The sequence below is a fragment of the Chiloscyllium punctatum genome, chromosome 24 (genome assembly GCF_047496795.1).
Source record: "Chiloscyllium punctatum isolate Juve2018m chromosome 24, sChiPun1.3, whole genome shotgun sequence".
NCBI lineage: Eukaryota > Metazoa > Chordata > Chondrichthyes > Orectolobiformes > Hemiscylliidae > Chiloscyllium > Chiloscyllium punctatum.
Genome location: NC_092762.1, coordinates 87095814 through 87119496, shown reverse-complemented (window position 1 = coordinate 87119496; position 23683 = coordinate 87095814). Strand labels below are relative to the sequence as shown.

The following is a 23683-nucleotide window of genomic DNA, read 5'->3' as shown; positions in this document are numbered from 1 at the left end:
CTGGAGGGTCTGGGAACAAAAGATGGAATTGTCAGGACATTGCCTAGAGCAAACCAGGGAGAAGAATCCCAGGACAAGTGCCAGATATGAATTGCTGTCCTGAAAACAAATTCCAAATATGAAGGTGCAGGAATGAAACTCCAAGACATTCCAAAATCCCTGGTGGATCCTCTCACTGAAGGGTGGATCACATACCTGCTGGCCTCGGAGCCTGGGCTGCTGCATTGGAACATAGTTGCCTCTGTATTTGGAGCAAACACAGAAATCAGAGTTGTCATGTGAAAAAAGAATAATTTAGTGTCAAGATCAAGACCAGGAAGCAACAGAATTATATTCCATTAGGCTCACTAACACGCACCAATCCAAGTTTCCTGAGGCAACCCTGTGCAGACCATCTAGGAGATCTGAAGCTGATGTGCAGAGCAGATGTGTGCAGGGAGGAACTGTTGTGCATTGTCACCACTGAACACTGCAAAACCCATACATTTATTCCTATGTTTTGGGTGAGGGGACTTTTCATCAACAGCTCTGTTAATAGGAGCCTGTAGATAAAAATGAGGAACTGAGATTTGCTCTAACACCTCATTACGAGAGATGTTAACTCTTTTGTACTGGTGCAGTTTCATAAGAAATCGAGTTGAGTTTGGGAAGGAACATGGTCATACATGGTCAGTAGCTACCAGCCAAAGACTGAATGATCCAGAAAACTAAATGGAGGAGACCTTGAAACTGGTTCCAGTTACAGGCACTTTGTGAAATATTGGTCATTACAGTAAGACAGGCTAGAAAGTTGGCAGCAATTGCCTGTTTTGATGGTTGTGTTAACACACATCTGACAGTCTCCAAAACATCACCTTACCTCTCATGTGAACACCCTGGGAGTTCCCTTCCACTGCAAGTGGGGCCAGTTGGATTGAATGCCCTACAGGAGAGAGATAAGTCAAAGATAAAATGGACAGACAGCATAGACAGTGCCAGATAAAAACATGGTGGCATGGTGGCACAGTGGTTAGCACTGCTGCCTTACAGCACCAGGGACCCGGGTTCAATTCCTGCCTCGGGCAACTGACTGTGTGGAGTTTGCACGTTCTCCCTGTGTCTGCGTGGGTTTCCTCCGGGTGCTCCAGTTTCCTCCCACAGTTCAAAGGTGTGCAGGTCAGGTGAATTGACCATGTTAAATTGCCTGGAGTGTTAGGTGCATTAGTCAGGGGTTGAATGTGGGGGAATGGGTTTGGGTGGGTTGCTCTTCGGAGGGTCGGTGTGGACTTGTTGGGCTGAAGGGCCTGTTTCCACACTGTATGGAACCTAATCTAGTCATAATAAGAGACATCCTGATGAAAGAGACTGTAGCTTTTAAGATCAGACATAGCAAGGGACACTGAGAATGATCGCTCTACAAAGACTATTAACCCTTACCTGGTTAAGTCCTTTAAATGTAGGTTCCTGTTTAATACAACAACAAACTCCTCTTTCTGGCTTCTCATCCCAGACATAACCAAACCCAATCGTATTCCTTAGCTCACATGGCTGCTGGCCACCCCAAATCCTGGGCCTCACTTTGTCCTTTCCCCATGACACAGACTTAAACACACACTAACCACACAGAGCTGTACAACATAGGAGGCCATTTGGCCCACCTTGCCCATGCCAGCTCTTCTAAAGAACTTTCTAATTATTCTCACTCCTCTGACAATTCAATCATGGTGATAGACATACAAATGGATTGACAGACACTTACGTGTGGAATTCCTTTTGGATGGAATCTGGAAAAAGAATGGGAAGTAGATGGTCAGTGCACTTATTACTTTGGACGCTCCTAGAGCTCCTAGAGTTGGGATTCTCCCTCCCCCAACTTCTCAGGGATTCCTGGTGAAGATTGCTCTGTTTGGTTGAGGAAAGTTCCTGACCGCTAGTGAGTGGAGCAAAGTATGAAACCCATATTTCCCAATGGACACTGCCTTCTCTGGCAGGTCACCCTGGAAATGGCCCTCTCCTGGTAGGCCACTCTGAAAATTCTCTGTCTCTCTCTCTCTCTGTCCCTGTCTCTTTCTCTTTCTCTGTACCTGTCTCTCTGTCATGGAGCTATGATCCTGGATGTTGGGCCCAAAATCTATCCCACCCCGGAAACAATCACCTTACCAGAAATAGAATCACCGATTTGCTGTGCTCAGTCTTGACTTGTTTAACACAAATTTGCAGCTTGCTTCAGGACTTGGTACTTGTACCACTAATCCCCCCTGCCCTCACTGAGCTCACCTCACAGCCTCAAAACCTCTGCTCCAACCTTGGTGGACCCCTCCCTGAGTTACCACTGCCCGTGATTGGCTGTTATGCCCTCTCTTGCCTAAAAAGCGACGGTCAGATGCTTACAGTCGGATTGGATGAAAGGACGATATTTCCGACGGAAGCCCGCAGCTGCTCCACCGATATGGCTGGGTCAGGGGCCCAATCTCTCACCGTCACCGGCTTGATCTCCACGTGGAACTTTCGGGGTTCATCATCATCGAAGTCTGAGTCGCTGGAGGAGCAGGGCTGGGTCTCCCTCTCATGTTCGGAAAAGTCAAGGAATTCCCACTAGAACTGGGCAACTCCAGGGTGGGTCAGTTAAAGCACACGGGGGTGCACCAACATCACCAACCCCCAGCCACCTTCGCACTCCTCTTTCACTGTTTCTTTTGTTATTCTCTTCCCATGTCCCCATTTCTTAGCCTCACTCCCAGCAGTCAACATTAGCTCTTGTTAAAGTCAAACTCAGTCTCTATTGGCCACTTTTTAACTCTCGAAATCAACCTTTCAATGTTTTCCTTAAAAACCTCAAAATTAGGGGACTTTCTGGCTGCCATCCAATTTGAGGATGCAAGACATGTCTGTTTGTGGGGTGGGGAAGTTGGCAGTGAAGGGTTGGGGGGCTGGTGGGAGTGGACAGTGTAGGGTTGGGTGGGTTGGGGGGAGGTGGCAATGAAGGTTTCCTGTCATGGGCCCAGGTATCACCGCACCGGTGACTGCATTTCTCCATTTCTGGACTGACCATCATGGGTGTGCAGCCTCCATGTTGCCTTATTACCTCATGGTTACTGTACACTCGAGATAATCTCTTCAATCTTGCCAACATTGCCCTGTGGCAAGTTCAGCCTGGACTCTGTCAGCAACCTGGTGGTGAGGCCTGAAGGCTCAGGGTTCAAGCCCCCACTTTATACATGAGGACAAACTCTAGGTGGACACTCCAGTGCGGGACTGAGGGAGTGCTGCTGCACTACCAGAGGTGCCTTCCTCTATACGAGGTACTGAATGCAGGCTCGGTCAGTATGGTGGCTGAATGGCCAGTTTGTGATGCAGCGTAACACCAACAGTTCAATTCCCCACCAGCTAAGGTTACCATGAAAGACTCCCCTTCTCAATCTTTCCCCTCGCCCGAGGCATAGTGACCCTCAGATTGAACCAATATCAGTCATCTCTCTGTAATACAGCCCTATGGCACTCTCAGACTTTGGAGAATTTAGCATTTACTGATACCACTTTAAAAACATGTCGTTGGCGGAAAAACACTTTGGGATAGCCCAAGACTATGCAGGGTGCTATATAAATTCAAGACACCCTTGCTTCCTTTCAAGCACCAAGCAAATTGGCCGATCTCCCTAAGTGCTAGTTTCAATCCTGAACCAGAAACCAGGCTGTGCACCTTTCTCTTCCCCTGTCAGATGTTGATTCGAAATCAGTAACACAAGGAGCTAGGGAGTGGATTTTGGAAGAGTTTTCCCATGGAACTTTATGTTGCAATGGAACAGCTAACCCAGAAAAAGGCACACAGGGGCAAGGATATCATTCCGGACAATGTCAGGTCTGATGGTGTAACCTTCTTCATCCACCTCGGGAGAATTCTGTAAGACAAGATAAGACAAGAAAAGACAAATGTACCTGCAATTACCAATCCAGGAGAAGAAAAGGATGTTTTCTCTGAGGGACATTGATTTTTTGATCTCTCTTCCCCAGACAGCAGTGGTGGCTGGGTCAGTACGAATTCGGAGTGTGATGGAATACTCCCCGCTTGCCTAGATGGGGGCATCCCCAACAACATGAGAAGCTTGACCCGAAGAAAGGCTCATGCCCGAAACGTCGATTCTCCTGTTCCTTGGATGCTGCCTGACCTGCTGCGCTTTTCCAGCAACACATTTTTCAGCTCTGATCTCCAGCATCTGCAGTCCTCACTTTCTCCTATCCAGGACAAAGCAGTCTGCTTGATTGGCACCACATCCACAAACATCCACTCACTCCACCAACACTCTGTAGCAGCAGTGTGTATATCTTCAAGATGCACTGCAGAAATTCACCAAAGATCCTCAGGCAGCACCTTCCAAATCCTTGACACTTCCATCTAGAAGGACAAGAGCAGCAGATACATGGGAACACCACCACCTTCAACCATTCACTGTTTTGCTCTTAGAAACATATTGCTGTTCCTTCAGTGTCACTGGATCAAAATCCTGAAATTAAGATTAGTGTGGTGCTGGAAATACAGGTCAGGCAGCATCTGAGGAGCAGGAAAATTGATGTTTTGGGCAGGAGCCCTTCATCAGGAATGCATTTCCAGCACCACTCTAATCTTGACTCTAATCTCCAGCAATCCTCACTTTCTCCAAAATCCTGGAATTCCCTCCCAAGAGCATTGTAGGTAACCTACAGCACATGGACTGCAGCAGTTCAAAGCACCACCACCATCTCAAGGGGCAACTAGGGACAGGCAATAAAGACAGACCCAACCAATGATGCCCATCTCCCAAGATCTGTCATTAAAAAAAAAGACTAAATTAAACTGATTTTTGATCAAAGGAGTCCAGGGTTCTGTGATGCAGGCAGGAATGTGGAGTTGAGACAGTAATGGGCTCGGTCACAATCTTATTAAATATCACAGATGGCTGAAGGGCCTGATCCTAATCCAAATCCATATTCTAACTCCCAATGCATTAGAATGTCAGTTTTCCCATTCTGTCTGTCCAGGGCCAAGCACAGGTTGTCCCAGTATTATGTTAAAGTTACTGAAGCCTAGATACAGAAACGTGCAACAGGGGATTTGCCCAGTGTGCACTGAGCAATTAAAGCAGGTTAAACGTTTATATTGGGGGTCATAGACAATGAAGGATCTTGACAGGGAAAGAAATTCCAGCGACAACTCTCACAATCCAAGATGCTCACCATTGTTTAATTACTACGATGGCCCAACATTGGCCTATCCCACAAACCTCACTACCCAGTCTCGAATATTAAGATGGCCACTTGAATAAGGTAATCCAGAACATTCCAACCAATCGTTCAATGACCACAGCAAGTCAATAGGCCTCACAGTCCAGTGATGGCTTACACACACCATTACTCATGAGGAGCAAAATATTTTACTACAACCTTCCCCCATTCCCCCCCCCTCGTAAAAGAGGTGGGAGCAAATTGTGAAAAGTCACCAGCTAAGGGTCAGGCTAATGATGGTTGGTTTACTCACAATGGAGTCAGCATCCGGAGAGCCCCTGCAACAGGAGAAAAGGCAATGGTTACAAGCAATGCAAATAGTCTCAGAACAACAGACAGCATCACACCTGCTCCTCTGACAGCCTCTCCACCTCTGAATTACACCCCATATTCCCACCCACTCCCCCAGGCTCTCACCCTCCCCCCACTCCATGATCTCTGACCCCCCCCACCCCATTCCGAGATCACAGTTTGTCAGCTGTGTGTGAGGTAAAGAACTCCCAGATTTACTATCCCAAGACAAAATTCCTGATCCTCTTTGTCTTAAAACCTGTGACCCCATATTCTGAGATGATGTTCTCTGGTCCTAGACTCTCTCACAAGGGGGAACAATCTCTCTACATCTTTCCTGTCAAGTCTCCCTATAAATCCTGTACATCTCAGTGAGGCTGCCGCACATTTTTCTGAACTTCAGTGAGTTCAGACCCCAAACTAGAAATTTCTGGAGAAACTCAGCAGATCTGATAGCATTAGTGGAGAGAAAGCAGAGAGTTAACATTTCAGAACCATTCTGAAGGGTTACTGGACCCAAAACTTTAACTGTTTTCTCTTCACAAATGCTGCCAGATCTGCTGAGTTTCTCCAGTAATTTCTGTTTCTGTTTCAGATTTTCAGTACCTGCAGTTCTGAGTTTTGTTTTGCCAAATCCACCCAACCTCACCTCATAAGACAGTCTCTCTATACTTGGGAGCATTCTCTGGACTGCCTCCAATACCAAGACATCTTTCCAAAGCTCTTCATAGTATTCCAGCTGTGATCCCTGGCATACTTACTTCAAGCCTTCACTAGGTTTATACCACATTCCCTATGGGAAAACAGCTCAGTTGCCTTCCCCATTACCCATTGAACTTGGATGCGAGCTTTTTGTGATTCATACACAAGGACTCTTGAAACCCTCTGTCCTGTCGCTTTCTGCAGTCTTCCTCCATTTTAAATAACGTTCAGCTTCTCTATTCTTCGTACCCAGGTGCATCACTCTTTATATCCCCACATCACATTCCATCAGCCAGGTTTTTTGCGTGCTCACGCCCCATGTCTACATCCCTCTTTGTTTTATCATCACCTTTTGTTCACCCTCCTAATTTTGCTCCAAAGCTGATTTATTGGTTACATTGACTAATAGCTATCTGGGGATATGGAGCAAACATGGGTAAATGGACCAGAGGTACAGGCTAACAGAGGTGGCAGGAGATTAACTGGATGGGGAAGATAGATGGCAAATTCCTTCGAGAATGAGGGTGCAGGTGGAGAAATATGAGAGGTATTAACATTTCGATAGATTTTTAATCAAACATTATAGGATTATTAGGAATTTCCTAAATATAATGAAATGGGTTAATCTCCAAATGGAATGAGGGAAATAGACCGAGTGGCCTATTTCACGCTGCTGTTTATCATTAATTCTCTTGGAGTTGGAACAACGGGAAACTCACGTGGAATCGGTGTCCTTCTCTCTCTTGCCAAGTCCTGGGATCACAAATGATTTCCTCTTGCTTTTCTTTGGAGCTGTTTCACAAGAGATAACAAGTCACAATTCCCATTAAAGCCCTTTACTTTCCACAGGCTGGAGTCCTGATCGATAGAGGCACAACCTTTGTGTTGGCTAATCAGTTCCCCTGACCCTTGAGCCTCCCTGAGTGATTGTGTGCCCATGTGGTGCTGACTCAGCACACTGATGGCACTGCCCTCTGGCATGTGCTGTCAACTTGAGCAAGGTGCCAAGGCTGTTCAAACAATCCCTGTTCTCTGTGCTGGGACAATGAGCTTTAAACCCTATAAATCTCCACGGAGAACTCCAGCCCAGCAGTTGCTGCTGGAATGTGGCTCTGGGAATGTGGAGTCAGGGCAGGAGAGAGGAAAGTTCTCAATCTAGTGGAGATCCTATGGATCTCATTACAAAGCCATGGTAGGGCACAGAAAGCTTAGAAGATAAAAGGTATTATTCCACTCCAAGTGTTGATGACAGGGAGCTGTAACACAGAGTCTCTCTGTGTAGCTCAGTCCCTGACAGGAAGACAGCAGATCTGTGTCTATGTTGATAGTCAGTATCTTAGGGAACAGCAACACCAATGAGAAGCAGCTCACCTTCCAGCAGAACCTCTGGGTTACATTCCTCAAACTCAATTGGCCCTGGAAACAGGAGAACAGAGGCAGGAGTCAGACCGAGTCTCCCTACAACACTCCGAAATCAATATCATACTTCTCATGTCACTCACAATACCCACCCACAGGGCAGGGTAAACACAACCCCCAGTCAGAACTCATCTCCCCAGAGTGGGCAGTTGGGGGAACACACCCACGTTACCTGGCTTCTCTTTGCCGGTCCCTTTGGTCAGGGCATACTTCTGGATCAGGTCTTGTACCCGAATATTCTCCACATTCTGTTTGAACTCTTCATGAACCTGGAGAAGGGAAAAAAACATATTGGACTTGTGGGAGACTCACCTAGGTTCTTCCGATAGCTGGTTTGGAATGTCCGCTCTCCCTAATCAAGAAGGACAGCAGATACATGGGAACACCACTTCCCCACCAAGCCACTCACCATCCTGACTTAGAAATAGATCACTGTTCATTCAGTGTTGCTGGGTCAAAATCCTGGAACTCCCTCTCTAACAGCATTGTGGGTGTGACTGCACTGGTTCAGAAGTCAGCCCCCCCACAAATGGTATTCCAATTTACCCGTCAAATACCCTAACTTTCCATTTTTAACATCAAATTGGTGCGAAGGCCCCTCATATTTTTGCTATCACAATCCAGCATTTGAGTCCATTTCACTCCATCCCCCAACAGTCTCTATAGCATTGATTTTGACCATCTGTACAAAGAGCTCTCCATTTATTTACTATTTTTCTCTCGAATATCTAATAATAAAAGAAAATCAAGTGTCAAACAATACTGGGAGCACCAGACAGTGACAATACAATTAAAATGGTTACAATCAGGAGTAGGTCATTGAGTCCAGCAAACCTATTCCATCATTCAGTTCGATCATGGCTGTTCTATAAAATATCTCTTTCTATTGGTCTCTGCCGTGTAATCCCCAACTGTTACCATCTAAATGTAGCTGGAGTGATACTTGAATCCTAATGGTACAAGGGAATTGGCGCTGGATTTATTAATTGAGTTAATTGAGTGATAATTGGTTGAATAAATATCAGAAGCTAGCAATCATGGAGAGTTTATTTTATGGAGTATAATTAACTGAAATAAAGCTCACACTAAAATTGTGGACTTGAACTCAGTTCATAAACAGTTACAACTTCCAGTGTATACTATAAAACTCTGTACCCAACAAGAATCTGTCAGTGTCAGGGGTGGGGGTGTTAGAAGGAAGTGCTTTCTGACATCATCTGAAAAGCCTGGTTCAGATTCTAAACTTCTCTCCCTTGCTCTGGACTTTCACATAAAGAAGGAATAATTTCTTCAAATTTACTTCAATAACTCCTTTAATCATAAACCACCTCAGTTTGATCGCCCCTTAAATCTTCTAATGAGGAATCCCATATACTCCAGAGATGTATAATGACATCTCAGAATAGACTGATTGAAAAATATCTACAGTCTCAGGAACACAAGCCCAGTCTAAGCAACCACTTCTTGTCATTTAATTAATTCTCATTTGCACGTGGAAAGAATATTTCCAAACTGTAGCTCAGTCAGAGAGTGAGCTGCAGCTCTGAGACTCACCTGGCCCACCTGAACGTGAGTATCTTCAATGGAGTGTGAGTATGACTTGATTAATCCCTTCATGTGTCTCAGGTGAATCTCTTCAACTTGCTGGAATTTCTGCAGAGTAAGAAATCAGAGGATTGGGATCTCAGAATGACAAAAACCAAGGAGAAGAGATCTTGCAGGATCCTGGATAGAATCTGAAACCGCATTAACCCTTTCAGAGCCAGTTCAAGAGCTGCAACTCAGTATCACCTCTCCCGCCTCAGAATCCCCCTGACCCACATTACCGAATGATTTTTATTTTCTCATGTACTTTTCAAACTTTGCATTGTCCTGCGGACCTCGGGCAGTTTCTGGGATTTCTAAATTCACCCCACCCCACACTAAAATTATATTTCCTTTCTGTTTATTTTCAGTGTGGAGATATATTCCCACTGTCTGTCTGGTCACAGAGTGCAATCCCACTGTGACAGAACCTTTGACAACAATGTTCCTATTGTGGACCTCCTAATGACTGCTGTGACACAGATCCATGCTCTCAGTCTAATACCTCCTTCGGAAGGAATGTCTATCCCTGAACTATTTCTCAAATGCAAGTAAAGTATTTGAGTTCTCCCTCCTCACTTGATCATTTGAATGAGGTTGAGGGAGATGGCCTGTTTCTGCAAATTCCTGAAAGACAGGAGGAGTTCACACACACACCCCTCCCATCACAGTTATTTCCAGTCTCCAACACAAGCAAACTCCATGACATTACACTGGATATACATACCATTCGGCCCCACTGATCCATGCTGGTGTTTAAGTGACATTCGAGCCTCCTGCCCAACTTTCCTCATCACAATCCTCTATTCCCTTCTCCCTCGTGGCTTTCACTAAATTCCTTATAAAGTCATTGATATTAGTCTCTCCCAGTGGGAATGTGTTTCACCTTCCCAACACACTCCAGGTGAAGAAATTCTCCCAAATACCCTCTTGACTTTCTTGGGGATGGTCTTCTTTTGATGACCTCTCATTCTAGTCTTGCCCTCCCACCACATGAGAAAACATTCTCTTTGATACCATTCAAACACAACCCTTCCCCATTTTAAGGATCTTGATTAGATTGCCTCTTTGAGAGAGCAAAACAGCAAGCCAGCCTGTTTATCACTTCTTGATGTTAAACCTTCACATTTCTGGTTTTTTTTTTATCCTTGTAAATCTATTCTGTCCTGTCGCCAATGCCTCAAAATCTTTTACTATTCAGATTAGAACTGCACACATTGTCAAATGTGATCTAACCGAGATTGACATCAGTAAAGCAGTTATGCTGAATCTTTCAATTTGACATCTGTAGAAATAAAGCCTAGAGATGATTCTTTGTAAAATAATCCTGGAAATCCCCAGTACATCTTGCAGCAATTAATGTATCTGTACTTTCAGACACTCAATTTCTTCTCCACACCCAGATGCACACACTCAAAGTAATAAAGAATCTCCCTCTTAACTAACATTTTTGAACTTCATTTACCTAATCCATGCCAATTCTGGAGTTCTTGTATGTATTCCTGTAATGGGTTACAGTTCCCCTCAGTATTGGCTACCCACCCATCCCCCAATTTTGGTGTTATCAGTTCAAACCTGGGCAGCATCTGCCATCTTCAGCTGGTAGTCAGAGCGGGCAGTACGATATTTCTTGATGCTTGCCTTGTAAGATTCTGCAGCTTTCTTTGATTTGGCTTCAGCCTGTGAGGAAAAGCCAGGGCTAGTGACTGAAGCAAAAAAAAATGCACACACTGTCCCAGCTGAGGCAGGAGGCTCGGAACCCTCACTGGAGCGAGGCAGCTCACCAACAAACCACACCCCACTTCAAATCAGACCCCAGTGAGAGTCAGTGTGTGTGTGTGTGGGGGGGAGCCCGTACCCGAATGAGAGTCAGTGTGTGTGTGTGTACGCGTATGTGTGTGTGTGTGTGTATAGTTGTGGGCATGAGTGATTGTGTCTGTGCGGGGTATGTTTGTCTGTACCCCAGTGAGAATCAGAGTCTGTGTGGGGGGGGGGGGGGGGGAGAGGGGTGGGTCGGTACCCCAGTGAGAGTCAGCCATATTGAAGTGGGAGTCAGTTCCCAAGAAACCCAGACACATTGAGCCCTGAAAGACTGGTACCTTATCAATCTCTTTCTGAGAAGCCCCATCCTTTTTCAGTCTGTCCCACTCCAGCCATTTGCTTTGATAATTGTCTTTATATTTCTGCAGGAGCTGGCCACTGGATTGGACATTCTGCACAGCTTCCAGTGTACCTGACACCTCCTCCTTTGTCTGCAGGTAGTGGGAGAGAGAGACACACACATAAGGGGAAATGAATTTGACGGGTCACATTTCAGATTTGTACCAAATTCCGTTGAGGCAGCAAATGCAGTGTATCCCATCTAGCCAGAGCATGGAGTCTGTGAGAGATTATAAACCACCCAACCCCTGCTCCAGTCCCGACCCCTGGACTGTTTGGATGTGACCCTGACAATCGCTGACAGGGAGATGGTGATCAGTGCCTCATTACCTTCCTGTGCATTTTGACCTGCTCCTCGTTGAACCGATTCATTTCTTTGATCAAGTCGTTGAGTTTCCGCACTAACTCGAAATGACAAAGTGCCAATTTATCAGCTGAGGTCCGGAACACATCCCACATTGGAGCGAAAGTCCTGAAAAATTCACTGTATTACACTCTGTGGAGCATCTCACTGGCTGCAGTTATAAACCAAATGCAATTAGTTGGGAAGCAAATCCTGCATTTGTCTCTCCATGACCCCCCCCCACCCCCCCAACAAAGATTCACTCCAACTCACAGTGCACAGCAAATGCTGACCCTGACTCTTGATGTGTATGGGTCTGAGAGGGTTAATACTTGATTGAACCCAATAAGCACCACCCCCTGTGATGATGTTGTGGGTACCCTGTCAGAAAGGACAGACCTGAGCTTACTGTGACCCTAAGAGTCGCTGTAATAACGTGGGCCATATTTGTGTAACCTGTAAATCATTACAAAAGTGCAATAAACATCCTATTATTTACTCAAAAAGACTCTTCTAGTTAGACCAGAGAGTGGATATTCTCATCCATGCTATATCAGTATGAAAGTATTGACACCAACACAACACATACGCAACATGGTGAGCTGTGCTATGCTGCAATATCAGCTCCCTGCTACAATTCAGTCTATAGCAGGGCTCGCTGCTGTTACTAAAAAGGTCAATTTAGGGAAGTTACACTTTACAGCCAGGAAGGGTAAAAAAAACAGAAGCTGATGATTCAGAAGATACAGACACTGCCAATTGCTGAAGACAGTGAACCCCACAGACATTCTGATATCACTCAACACAGAAGAATACTCCAGACAGACACAGAGAAAGCATTGCAGAGCTGACAGAACAGGAGAAACCTGCAGCTTTAGGGCAGGCAGACAGGCTGCTGCATCACAGGGTGGTGGTCAGCAGCTACAGTCCCAAGTCCAGGTTGAGCCTGCAATCCAATCAGACAGCGAGGTCGGAGGGATTCAAAGCATAAAATAAAACACATTTTTTTAAATTGCTCACTTGAAAAGAGGAAAATTAAAAATAAAGATGTGGCTCTGATTGGATACCGCTGCCATAGCTAGAAACTCCGAGCTCTCACTGGAGCCAGCTACCTCATCAACAAACCAGACTTCACTTCAATGTGGACCCCAGTGAGAGTCAGTTGGTATGTGTGTGTGTAAAAGTAACAGGGGACTGTGTCCCAGTATTGACTGTGTGTGTGTAACAGGGGAGTGTGTGTGTGTGTGTGTGTGTGTGTGTGTGTGTGTGTGTGTGTGTGTGTGTATGTGAGAGAGAGAGAGAGTGAGTGAGTGTGGGGGGATGTGGAGAGCCTGTACCCCTGTGAGTACCTGACTTAGTAAGAATTCATCTCCAGGTTGCAGAGATGAGGAAGTGACATCTTTGTGTCACCCACTACTTGAATTGCTGAGAGAGAAGCAATCCCAAAATATTCCAGAAATTGAAATAAAAAGCCCTACCACTTTAGTTCAGATCTATAGACAAAATGAATTAAAACATAAAAGTACAGAGATCCTGAAACAAGCTAAAACAGGAAGTGCTGGAATAAATTAAATTAGTCCATTCTCAAGTCCAGTGGCTAGTTCTAAAGAAGAGACTCAAAATGTTGACTGGGTCTTCTCTCCACAGATGTTTACAGACTTAGAGTTTCTCCAGCAATTTGTGTTTTTGTTTGTTATGGGCAGAATGGGTTCCACCGACACAGAGTGAAGGAACAGTGCATACAACTCTGTAAGAGATACCACTAACAAGAGAGAAGGCAAGTAACATGCAACGATCCAAAGTACTGCACAATGAGGAAACAAAATCATCTGATTTTTTTCCAGGAAGTTGGAAAAAGGCGAGAATTAAATCAGGGCCATCCTCTGTAAAAGAATTACAAAAAGGCTAAAAGGTTATCCAGTTGAAAGGGAACTATAAACCTCAGGTTGTTGGGAAGACAATAATTCAATTATCACCCACCCAACAAATTATCATTGTCCAACTCTGAAGAGATTGTGATTGGAGGAAACTAGTGAAACCTCCAGATTATCTGCATTTATAAATTATGATGAAAATTTATGATATACTTTTATTGCGTTTATTTGGAAACTCAGGTTCTAACTTGAAGAGCAATGTATAGTTTAACTTTGATCTTTCTTTCTAGACTGTGCATTCAGAAGGGGTCAGACGGAGTATGGAGAGGAGTTTCTGGAAGTTTACTTCCTTATGTGTACATTAAGGAGGTTATTAATCCCTTGGAGACAGACAGTCCAGCATTTGAGGAAAACAAAAAGGGAGAAAGCTGTTGCTATCAACAAGAGTCTAATTCTGGAATGTGCCTATGCAGAGGAAGTCTGGAGAGGAATGCAGTGGTGCTTGTCGAGGTTCGTCCCGAGCAGCGCCGTGACGCGGGACTCCGTGCTCTACGGCCTGTTCCCCGGGACTCACACCGAGACGAACATTAACTGCGCCTGGAGGATCATCAACTCGGTGAAGGACGCTCTCTGGGCGGTCCAAAACCTGTTGATCTTCCAGCTGAAGGAGTTGACCCCGACCGAGTGTTGCAGACTGGCACATTCCAAGGTCCAAGACTACGTGTTGAGGGACGCGCTGAAGCTTGGGGCAGCTGCCGCCAAGGCGCGGTGGGGAAAGACCACCGTGTAGGATCGGCCTGCCGAAAGAAGAACAGGGGGCCCATACAGACGTTTTTTTGGGCTCTGCTGATGCCTCAGCCAAATATATGTATATATACAAGATTGAAAAATGCACAGGATTGTAAAGGACAAGAATAAAGTCGAATCTGTGTTTGTAAATATGGACATATGTATGGCATGATCCAATGTACAGACCATCAAATCATTTATGAATAAAGTATATTTTTGAAATAAAAAAAAATATCACAGAAAGACAGACTCGGTTAAGCGCAGGTTGAGAAGGAAAGGGTCCATCTCAGTAGAACTGCTGTTGATAACAGTGTCCAAAGCAGCCAGGGCGAGAGAAAGATCCCCACAGTAAAGTCCAGAAGCAGAAAATGGTGTAAGTCTTGGGTTTAGGGAGCCCATGGTAAAATAACAAGTGAGCAATGTTAGCAGACTATTTATGGGACTGAGGAAGATCTTAAATAAAGAAAATAGCAGAGAGAATACTGAAATACAATATAAAGAAATCAATTACAGCTCTACCAACTGACCAGAGAACTTTAGTGTGAGGCCAGGTGACCCCTCACTGAGTGGGTGTTTTCCTTGGGTGGTTAGAATTGTTTTTTTTAATAAGTAAAGAAACTTGATCAGTGTTCTCGGTTTACACAAATCCAGAGAGATTAATTTAAGGATTTTGCTAACTTTGACTATATCTTTAACTTTTGTGACAATCAGGGAGTACGGAGGCTTGTGCACTTTTGCAAGTGGGTCATGTCACTTGTCTAGAATAAAGAAGGAGCCTGTGGGAGACAGACTTGAGGGTAATCTGCTCCTAACTGTCTCTGTTGTAACATAGCCTCTGTTCACATAATCTGTAAATAGTTGCCGCTTGCACTAAACTTCCAATTGTTGACTCAACAAGCCTCTTCTGGTGTGACCACTTTAGGGTTGAAAGAAACCACACAAACACTGATACTGCAGCTCAATCCACACTCTCCAGACATTTCCAGCTCTGACAATCCTCCATCAGCTCACAATATGAGGAAGCAGCTGTCAATGTTACCCCAGTCCCTGTAATGCTCTGAGAATCTGGGCATTTAGAAAATGGGAGAGTCAATTGGTTGAAGAGAATGCAACACTGACATCTCAGCCTGAGAGAGCTGGGGTCAACTCCAGCCCAGATAGAAGCAGCAATAGACTCCTGTCTCATATGGCACTTACCCCAGTGAACTGTTGCTCACCATCTTTGACAACTTGGACATTGATTTTGAATACGTTTCTTCAATCAGAGCCCTGCAAAATGAGACAGCAAAGTGTAACCACTAAAATTAATCAAAAATAAAATACTGCAGGCCAGAAACTTAGCAGTTAATGCATGGAGACAATGATCTTAAATGAGTTGATGTAGTTCGAACATGGAGGGCCAATCAGTCAACCCACCTCAACCATCAGCTCAACCAACTCACGATCTACACAGGCAGCACCCCAGAGCCCAGTCCACTCCACACCCGACTCTCACTGTCTAACCCCCCCCCCCCCCCACAAGGGTCCACACTGACACACACCACCTCCCCTGGGGTGGGAGAGATCCTTACCCAGTGACTCCGTCTGGATTGCACAGTCCCAGGGATTCACCCTGCGAAGGAAATCTTGCCACATTTACAGGATGTGTGAATGTGAAAGCATTGTGGGATCCTCATGGTGTTGCTTCTCTCAGCCCCATCCCTGCAGGAACCAGAGCTGACAGGGTTTAACACCAACAAAACTACAGGTATTGCCCGCTTTTCGAACGCTCGCTTTACACCAATTCACTTTTACTGAAGACCTACTTTTATGAAAAGCACGCACAGCAAGACTGACTCCACCAAGCACCTTTTTGGAAGGTGTTAATAAGCGACCCTCTTCCTCCCTCTCCTACACCCCAGTCTCATGTACCACCCAACACCCAAATCTCCAACAACTCAGTCTAACATACAATCACCACCACCACCCCTCAGCCTTCCAGTGTGCTCACTGCCTTCCAAATTCTGGTGAGAGAAACTACACTCTACATCCATTATTTCCATTGTATATTGTTGTGTATTTATCATATCATTCCTGCTTTTACTACATGTTGGTGTTATTTTAGGTTTTGCGTGTTACTTGTTCGGTTATTTTTTTTGGGTCTGGGCATGCTCAAAACTTTTTCCCGTCTAAGTTAATGGTAATCGCTTCTTAGCTTTACGCCAATTCGGCTTACGAAAGGTTTCATGGAAAGCTCTACTTTTGGATAGCGGGGGATCCCTGTAACGGCAGCTCCCAGGGTAGGAATACCGGAGGAGGAGGAAGCAGGGAGCACACTCACCTTTCCCTCACAAAGTCAGCCAGCTCTTTGACGGAGATCTGTCCGTGTTTCATGTTATGGTAAAGGATGTCAAAGCCATTGTTTTTCTCCCCCTGTTAGAGACAAGGAGGGGAGGATTAGTACAGCGCCCAACTGCCCAGAACACCACATCCAGCCCACACCCCACACCCAGCCCACACCCCACACGGAGCTGGGAAAGAAGACCAACTCAGTAATCCCAGAGCCTTCTACGACAGTGAGACACCACCCCCACCCCTTCTCCCACCAAAGGGAAATCATCCTCAGCCCCATGACACTGCCAAATGACCAGGGTTTGTGTTTTTAACATTGTGCTCTGACTGAGAGAGTCTGAATGTAGGTAATAGGTGCTGTCCAAACGCTCAGGTGAAGTAACCAGGTTTTGTAGAATTGGACCCAGAAGGCAGACCGAGATGGCCAGAAGATTTCCAACACTGATGCCTTGTATTACTGTCGACTTGATGTGGAGATGCCGGTGTTGGACTGGGGTGGACAAAGTTAAAAATCACACAACACCAGGTTATAGTGCAACAGGGTCATTTGGAAGCACTAGCTTTCAGGGTACTGCTTGTGTGATTTTTTTTTAAAACTTACTGCAGACAGACAGTGAGCTCTGCTTTCACAGAAATCATAGATGCTGGGTTGCAACCTGAACTGGCAAGCCCAGATTTCACAGACTAAAAAAAACAGAAATCGTTGGAAAAGCTCAGCAGGTCTGGCAGCAGCTGTGGAGAGAAATCAGAGTTAATGTTTTGGGTCCAGTAATCCTTCTTCAGACCATTCTGAAATGTTAACTCTGATTTCTTTTTACAGATACTGCCAGGCCTGCTGAGATTTTCCAGCAATTTCATTTCTACAACATGGTTTTTGTTTCAGATTTCCAGCATCTGTCCAACTCTCAAAACCAGCTCCCCGTTAGGCAGTGCCAGTAAGTGCCCCACAATTGGCATTTCCTGGGTTCTGTTGGTATGGTGCTTATGGTGATGGAACATTCTTAACCGAGTCATTTGTCAGCAGTTATTGTTCACAACTAGAGACAAATTTACATTTATATAGCACCTTCCCCCCCATCCCAAGATATCCCAAATTGTTTCCAGCCAATGAAATACACTTAAAGTTTAGCAGCTGCCATATTAAAAAACATGGCTTCCAAATTGCACACAACAAGATCCCAAAGTGAGCAATGAGATATTAGGGTGTAAGGTTTGAAATAGTTAATGCTGATGAGTGCATGAAGCAGCACCCAATATGATGCCATGTGGGTGATGGTGCTGACCAGTTTGGACCTTGAGAGCTGAAAGAAGTGGCAGATGGAATCGGACATGGGAAAGTGTGAGGTTATGCACTATGGCAGGAAGAATAGAGGGTAGACTATTTTCAAAATGGGGAAAGGCTTTGGAAATCTGAACACAGAGACTTGGGAGCCCTTGTTCAGGATTATCTCAAGGTTAACATGCAGGTTCAGTTTACAGTTAGGAAGGCAAATGGAACGTTAACATTCATTTCAAGAGGTCTAGAGTATAAGAGCAGGGATATACAGCTGAGGCTTTATAAGGCTCTGGTTAGACTTTGGAATATTGTAGCAATTTTGGGCCCAGTATGTAAGGAAGGATATGGTAGAATTGGTGGGAGTCCAGAGGAGATTTACAAAAATGATACTGGGGATGAAGGGCTTGTCATTTGAGGAATGGTTGAGGACTCTGGTCTGTACTCAGAGTTTAGAAGGATGGGGTGGGGGATCTGACTGAAACTTAGAGCATACTGAGAGATGTGGATAGAGTGGACATGGAGAAGATATTTCCAATAGGAGGAGAGACTAGGACACGATGGCACAACCTCAGAGTGAAAGAGCGACCCTTTAGAACTCTGAGATGAGGAGGAATTTCTTCACCCAGAGGGTGGTGAATCTGTGGAACTCGTTGCTGCAGAGAGCTGTGGAGGCCAAGTCACTTGGTGTCTTTAAGACAGAGATAGATATGTTGGATTAGATTACCTACAGTGTGGAAACAGGCCCTTCAACCCAACAAGTCCACACCGACCCTCCGAAGAGCAACCCATCCAGACCCATTCCCCTATACCTAACACTATGGGCAATTTAGCATGGTCAATTCACCTAACCTGCACATTTTTGGACTGTGGGAGGAAACCGGAGCACCTGAGAAACCCACGCAGACACAGGGAAAATGTGCAAACTCCACACAGAGAGTCGCCTGAGGCGGGAATTGAACCAGGGTCTCTGGGTTGTGAGGCAGCAGTGCTAACCACTGTGACACTGTGCTGCCCACACAGTTCTTGATTAATAAGGGGATCAAAGGTCATGGAGAGAAGGCAGGAGGATGAGGTTGAGAAATACATCTGCTATGATCAAATAGCAGAACAGATTTGATAGGCCAAATGGCCTAAACCTGCTGTTGTGATCTTACAGTCAAGATGCAACTAAATGGATCACTTTAGTTACTGGCATTTTCTGATTCTGGCTTTTTCACTTGAGCACCGAGGGTCTGCAGAACCTTCTGGTGTAGTTGCAGTTCTGGTTTTGTTTTATTAAAAAAAACCAAAAAAATTACCACAAAAACTCACTTCCTCCCAGGTGCAGAGACTCACATTAAGGAAATCACAACTGAGCGTGCCTCTATTTTTAACTCTTCAGTCACAAAGTCTTCTTTTTCCCCTCAGTTTACCATTTGTTGTTGGGAACTTGCATGTGGGTGATTGCCTGGGAACTGGATTCAAATTCCATTCATAATGGAAAGGCCTTTCCTTTCCTGGCCATGCTGATCGATGGGTTACAGTCCTGGGCATCAATAGAGATAGAGGCTATGGATTGGAAAATGGAGCATGGAAAATGCAGATACTTTGGTGGTGAGGCCTACTCCTGCCTCACTGCCTGGACCTGAATTTCATTCCTTTCCCCACACACAGGTGACGGTCTACCTCCTTGATCCTCTACTCGCCATTGCCCCATCATTAAATTGTTACAGAAACATCGTGGGTGACTAGAGTTTCTAGCTGAGCTTCTGCCATGCAATCCTTTTGAAAATTATACATCAGAACAAAAATTGATAACTTGCATTTATAGACCCTCTTTAATGCAATAAATAACCCAGGAGGTTTTGCAGGAATGACTGGCAAATTTGACATGAGCCACAAGTGACAACATAGGGCAGACAACAAAAAGCTAGCTCAGAGAATTAGCCAAAACGAGGAGACAGAGATGGAAATGGTTATGGAGGAAGTCCCTGAGCCTGGGCTCAAGCAGTTGAAAGCACAGTTGCCAACAACAAGATAGAAAATGGAGATGCACAAGAGGCCAGAATTGAAGGAGTGCAGACATCTTAGTAGGTTACGGATTCAAATAGGTTAAGAGATAGGGAGGTGGTGATGGGATAAAGAACGAGAAGACAAACAGGAGCAGAGTTTAAAAATTGAAGCATTGCTGGAGGAGCAGTCTATACAACTCCATGGGCTGAGAGGGAATGGGTAAACGGGACTTGGTGTGAACTAAAGATATAACTGGTAAACTTTTGGATCAACTGACCGTTATGGAAGGTGGGAACACGACGCGAGCCAGGAAACCATTGAAACAGTCAAGTCTATTGGTAACAATATTGGTAACAACATGGATAGACCATAAGATATTGGATGAAGAGTGGATGAAGGGCTTTTGCCCAAAATGTCGATTTTCTTGCTCTTCTGATGCTGCCTGACCTGCTGTGCTTTTCCAGCACCACTCTAATCTAGACATAAGATATTGGAGCAGAACGATCATGACTGATAAGTTTCTCAACCCCCATTCTCCTGCCTTGACCCTGTAACCCTTAATCCTCTTATTAATCAAGAACCTATCCATCTCTGTCTTAAATACAATCAATGACTTGGCCTCTACATCCCTCAGTGGCGATGTGTTCCACAGATTAACCACCCTCTGCCTGAAGAAACTACCCTATTTCACTTGTAAAGGGTTGTCCCTTCACTCAGAGGCTGTGCTGTTGAGTCTGCATCTCTCTTACTAATGGAAACATCTTCTCCATGTTCACTCTATACAGACCTCTTAGTATTCTGTAAGCTTCAAATCAGATCCCCCTCATCCTTCTAAACCCTATAAAGTACAAACCCAATGTCTTCAACAGTTCTTCATACAATAAATGTTAGCAGCAGACTAGGCCCCAACAGCATTATGGGATTTCCCACAGCAGATGGACTGTAGCAGTTCATTACCATCTCCTGAAGAACAGTTCAGGATGGGTAACATCTTCTGGGCCCACAATACTCACCCCTGTGGAAATAAAAATGAGGAGCCAATGCAGGGACTGAGACTGGCAAGGTTACCAAGTAGGTATTCTTGCTGAAGGAGATGGCTTGGGATCTGAAGCTTAGCTCAAGTCAAACAGGCAGCAAGATTGTGAATGGTCCTGATCATTATCAGACAGTGTGACCAGGGGATTGGTGGCATTACACAGACACAGACCCTCAACATAACGCATCTAGGAACCAAGAGACTGCTGCTCAACCTGCAACACTCTAATAGAAGGTTATGGGGCATGTGCTGGAAAATAGGATTGGAATAGATGGATGTTTGATGACTGGTGCAGGCATGATGGACTGAAGGGCCCCTTTCCACGCTGTAACAATTCTATAACTTTATGACAGTCCAGTTGTCCTTTGATATTAACATCACACACAAAGATGCCCATATCACCTTCTCACAAATGTCACTACACACCATCTGAATAATAGCTGATGGAATTGAGTACAATGTGCAGACTTTGGCCAAGACTGAGTTACCACTTTGGATTTCATTGTCAGTTTTAGTTTGGTATAATCTGTGACTTGGTGTCGAGTTTGTGACCCAGGACTACTGCAATGAATTAGTCTCAAGCAGAAGTCCCACTCAAAACTCCTGAGGCAACACCACCAGACTGGCCCCAGATCCCCAAGGTTCACAACATGGAGCACACAGGTAAGACTCTGGATCACAACAATGTAAATCACAACTGCTCCCAACACGTTACTGAGATTGGATTTCATCCCTGCCAGACTTGTGCTTTATTTCCCACAGTTCAAACTGGTAAACACATTCATGGAAACAGTGCAATTATGCACTTGATTACAACTAAAAGCTTTTGAAATACAATTAAAAGGCAGAGTGCAGAGAGAATCCAGAACAAACATGAGGCCAGCAGCCATTAATTATTTTGCAATTCTTTAATCATTTTCCTGGTTTGTGATTGGAAAGCTTTTGTGCATCAGGGATACTCAAACCGGCAACTGACGTTATTTAACAATGACAGCAGTGACTGTCGGTTCATAATCAGGATTAAGTTAACCTCCAAGGTCAGTTTGCACTGTCTTGTCTTGTACTCTTTGGACTTTGGAAATTTAAGGGATGATCTCATTGATGCATTTAAGATGATCAAAGGAGAGGATTGGGTAGAGTGTAAGAGAGGGAAAAAACAATTTCCACTGGGGGGCAAGTGCAGAACCTTTAAACATGAGCCAGGCCACTGGGAGGTGGGGCTTGCCAGGAAGCATTTCCTCACAGCATAGGAAGGAAAATCTGGAAAACTGTCCACCAGATCAGTTGGGTCAATGGGCTAAAGAGGTGGCAAATGGAGTTTAATTTGGATAAATGTGAAGTATTGCATTTTGATAAAACAAACAAAGACAAGGCTTCTACAAATAGAGGTACGACCTTGGCTAGTCTTGCAGAACAGAGACACCTCGGGGTTCAGGTACATAATTCTTTGATGGTTGCAGTGCTAGGTCTAGCAGATAAACAACATAACGAGGACATGCCACAACCTAACACACTAGCTATGCTACCTTATATGTTACCAAAAAAATCTTGGAACTAATAGCCAGACTTCTTTGAGTACTCAGATTCATGACAGCCCATAAACCGACAACCACGCTCAGATAACTCACCAGGACAAAAGACACAATACCCATCATGTGTAAGACAAATGTAACTTACAAGATTCCATGCAAAGACTGAACACAACACTCCATAGAGCAAAGAGGCAGACAACTCGCAATCCACATTAATGAACACCAACTGATAACACCACGACCAGATGTCCCTAGTAGCTATACACACAGATGACAGGGACCACAAATTCAACTGGGACAACAATGATCATAGGACAAGCTACACAGAGGACAGCCAGAGAATTTCTAGAATGGCACTCATCCACTGACTCCATTACCAAGCACATTGACCTAGACCCAATATTCCGGCCATTACAACAAACTACTGGAACTGACAACCAGAAGCAGCAGGAACGGAACCAAATAAATGACATAAGACACAGTACAACAGTGCTTTACAGGAGGCCTCAAAGCACTGAAGATCTGACTGGACAGGGGAGGAAATGTCTGCAAATCAACTTTCCAGCTTGGTGAACATAACCATGTCAACCAGCACCTGAGCTCCAAACCTTTACGCAAATTTTTGAAGTTTGCATCACATTTGGATAGGGTGGTTCAGAAGCTGTTTAGCATGCTTGCCTTCATTGCTCAGACCTGAGTATAGGAGTTGGAACGTTACGTTGAGGTTGTACAGGATGTTGATGAGGCCTCTTCTGGAGTACTGTGCCCAGTTTTAGTCTCCTAGTTATCAGAAGGATGTTATTAACTGGAGAGTGTTCAGAAGAGATTTACCAGGATGTTGCCGGATATAGATGGTTTGAGTTAGAAGAACAAGCTGGATAGGCTGGGAATTTTTTCATGGAGTATAGAAGGTTGAGAGATGACCTCATATAGGTTTATAAAGTCATGAGGGATACATGGTGAATGGTAGATGTGGGGGATTTCAAGACAGGGGGCATATTTTTAAGTCTAGATTAGAGTGGTGCTGGAAAAGCACAGCCAGCCAGGCAGCATCTGAGGAGCAGGAAAATCAACGTTTCGGGCAAAAGCCCTTCATCAGGAATCCTGATGCTGCCT

At 44.9% G+C, this 23683-nt stretch overlaps 1 protein-coding gene across 7 annotated transcripts in view; it reads right to left on the bottom strand.

Moving 5' to 3' along the window:
• The window catches only part of LOC140494806 (F-BAR domain only protein 2-like), a 69845-nt gene that overhangs the window by 26023 nt on the left and 20139 nt on the right, over window positions 1–23683 (bottom strand). For 5 of the 7 annotated variants that reach the window (XM_072594425.1, XM_072594428.1, XM_072594427.1 and 2 more), the window contains exons 2-16: window positions 16721–16812; window positions 15598–15669; window positions 11725–11866; window positions 11334–11486; window positions 10810–10914; window positions 9205–9303; window positions 7823–7919; window positions 7603–7647; window positions 6951–7023; window positions 5492–5516; window positions 3821–3878; window positions 2371–2549; window positions 1739–1763; window positions 860–922; window positions 196–241 (exon numbers count right to left, since the gene is read on the bottom strand). In XM_072594425.1, coding sequence (XP_072450526.1) covers window positions 196–241; window positions 860–922; window positions 1739–1763; window positions 2371–2549; window positions 3821–3878; window positions 5492–5516; window positions 6951–7023; window positions 7603–7647; window positions 7823–7919; window positions 9205–9303; window positions 10810–10914; window positions 11334–11486; window positions 11725–11866; window positions 15598–15669; window positions 16721–16812 — 1274 coding nt within the window. Of the gene's footprint in view, window positions 1–195; window positions 242–859; window positions 923–1738; window positions 1764–2370; window positions 2550–3820; window positions 3879–5491; window positions 5517–6950; window positions 7024–7602; window positions 7648–7822; window positions 7920–9204; window positions 9304–10809; window positions 10915–11333; window positions 11487–11724; window positions 11867–15597; window positions 15670–16720; window positions 16813–18574; window positions 18593–19318; window positions 19530–23683 lie in introns of those variants that run through there. The other 2 variants (XM_072594426.1, XM_072594429.1) reach the window with 2 other exon arrangements.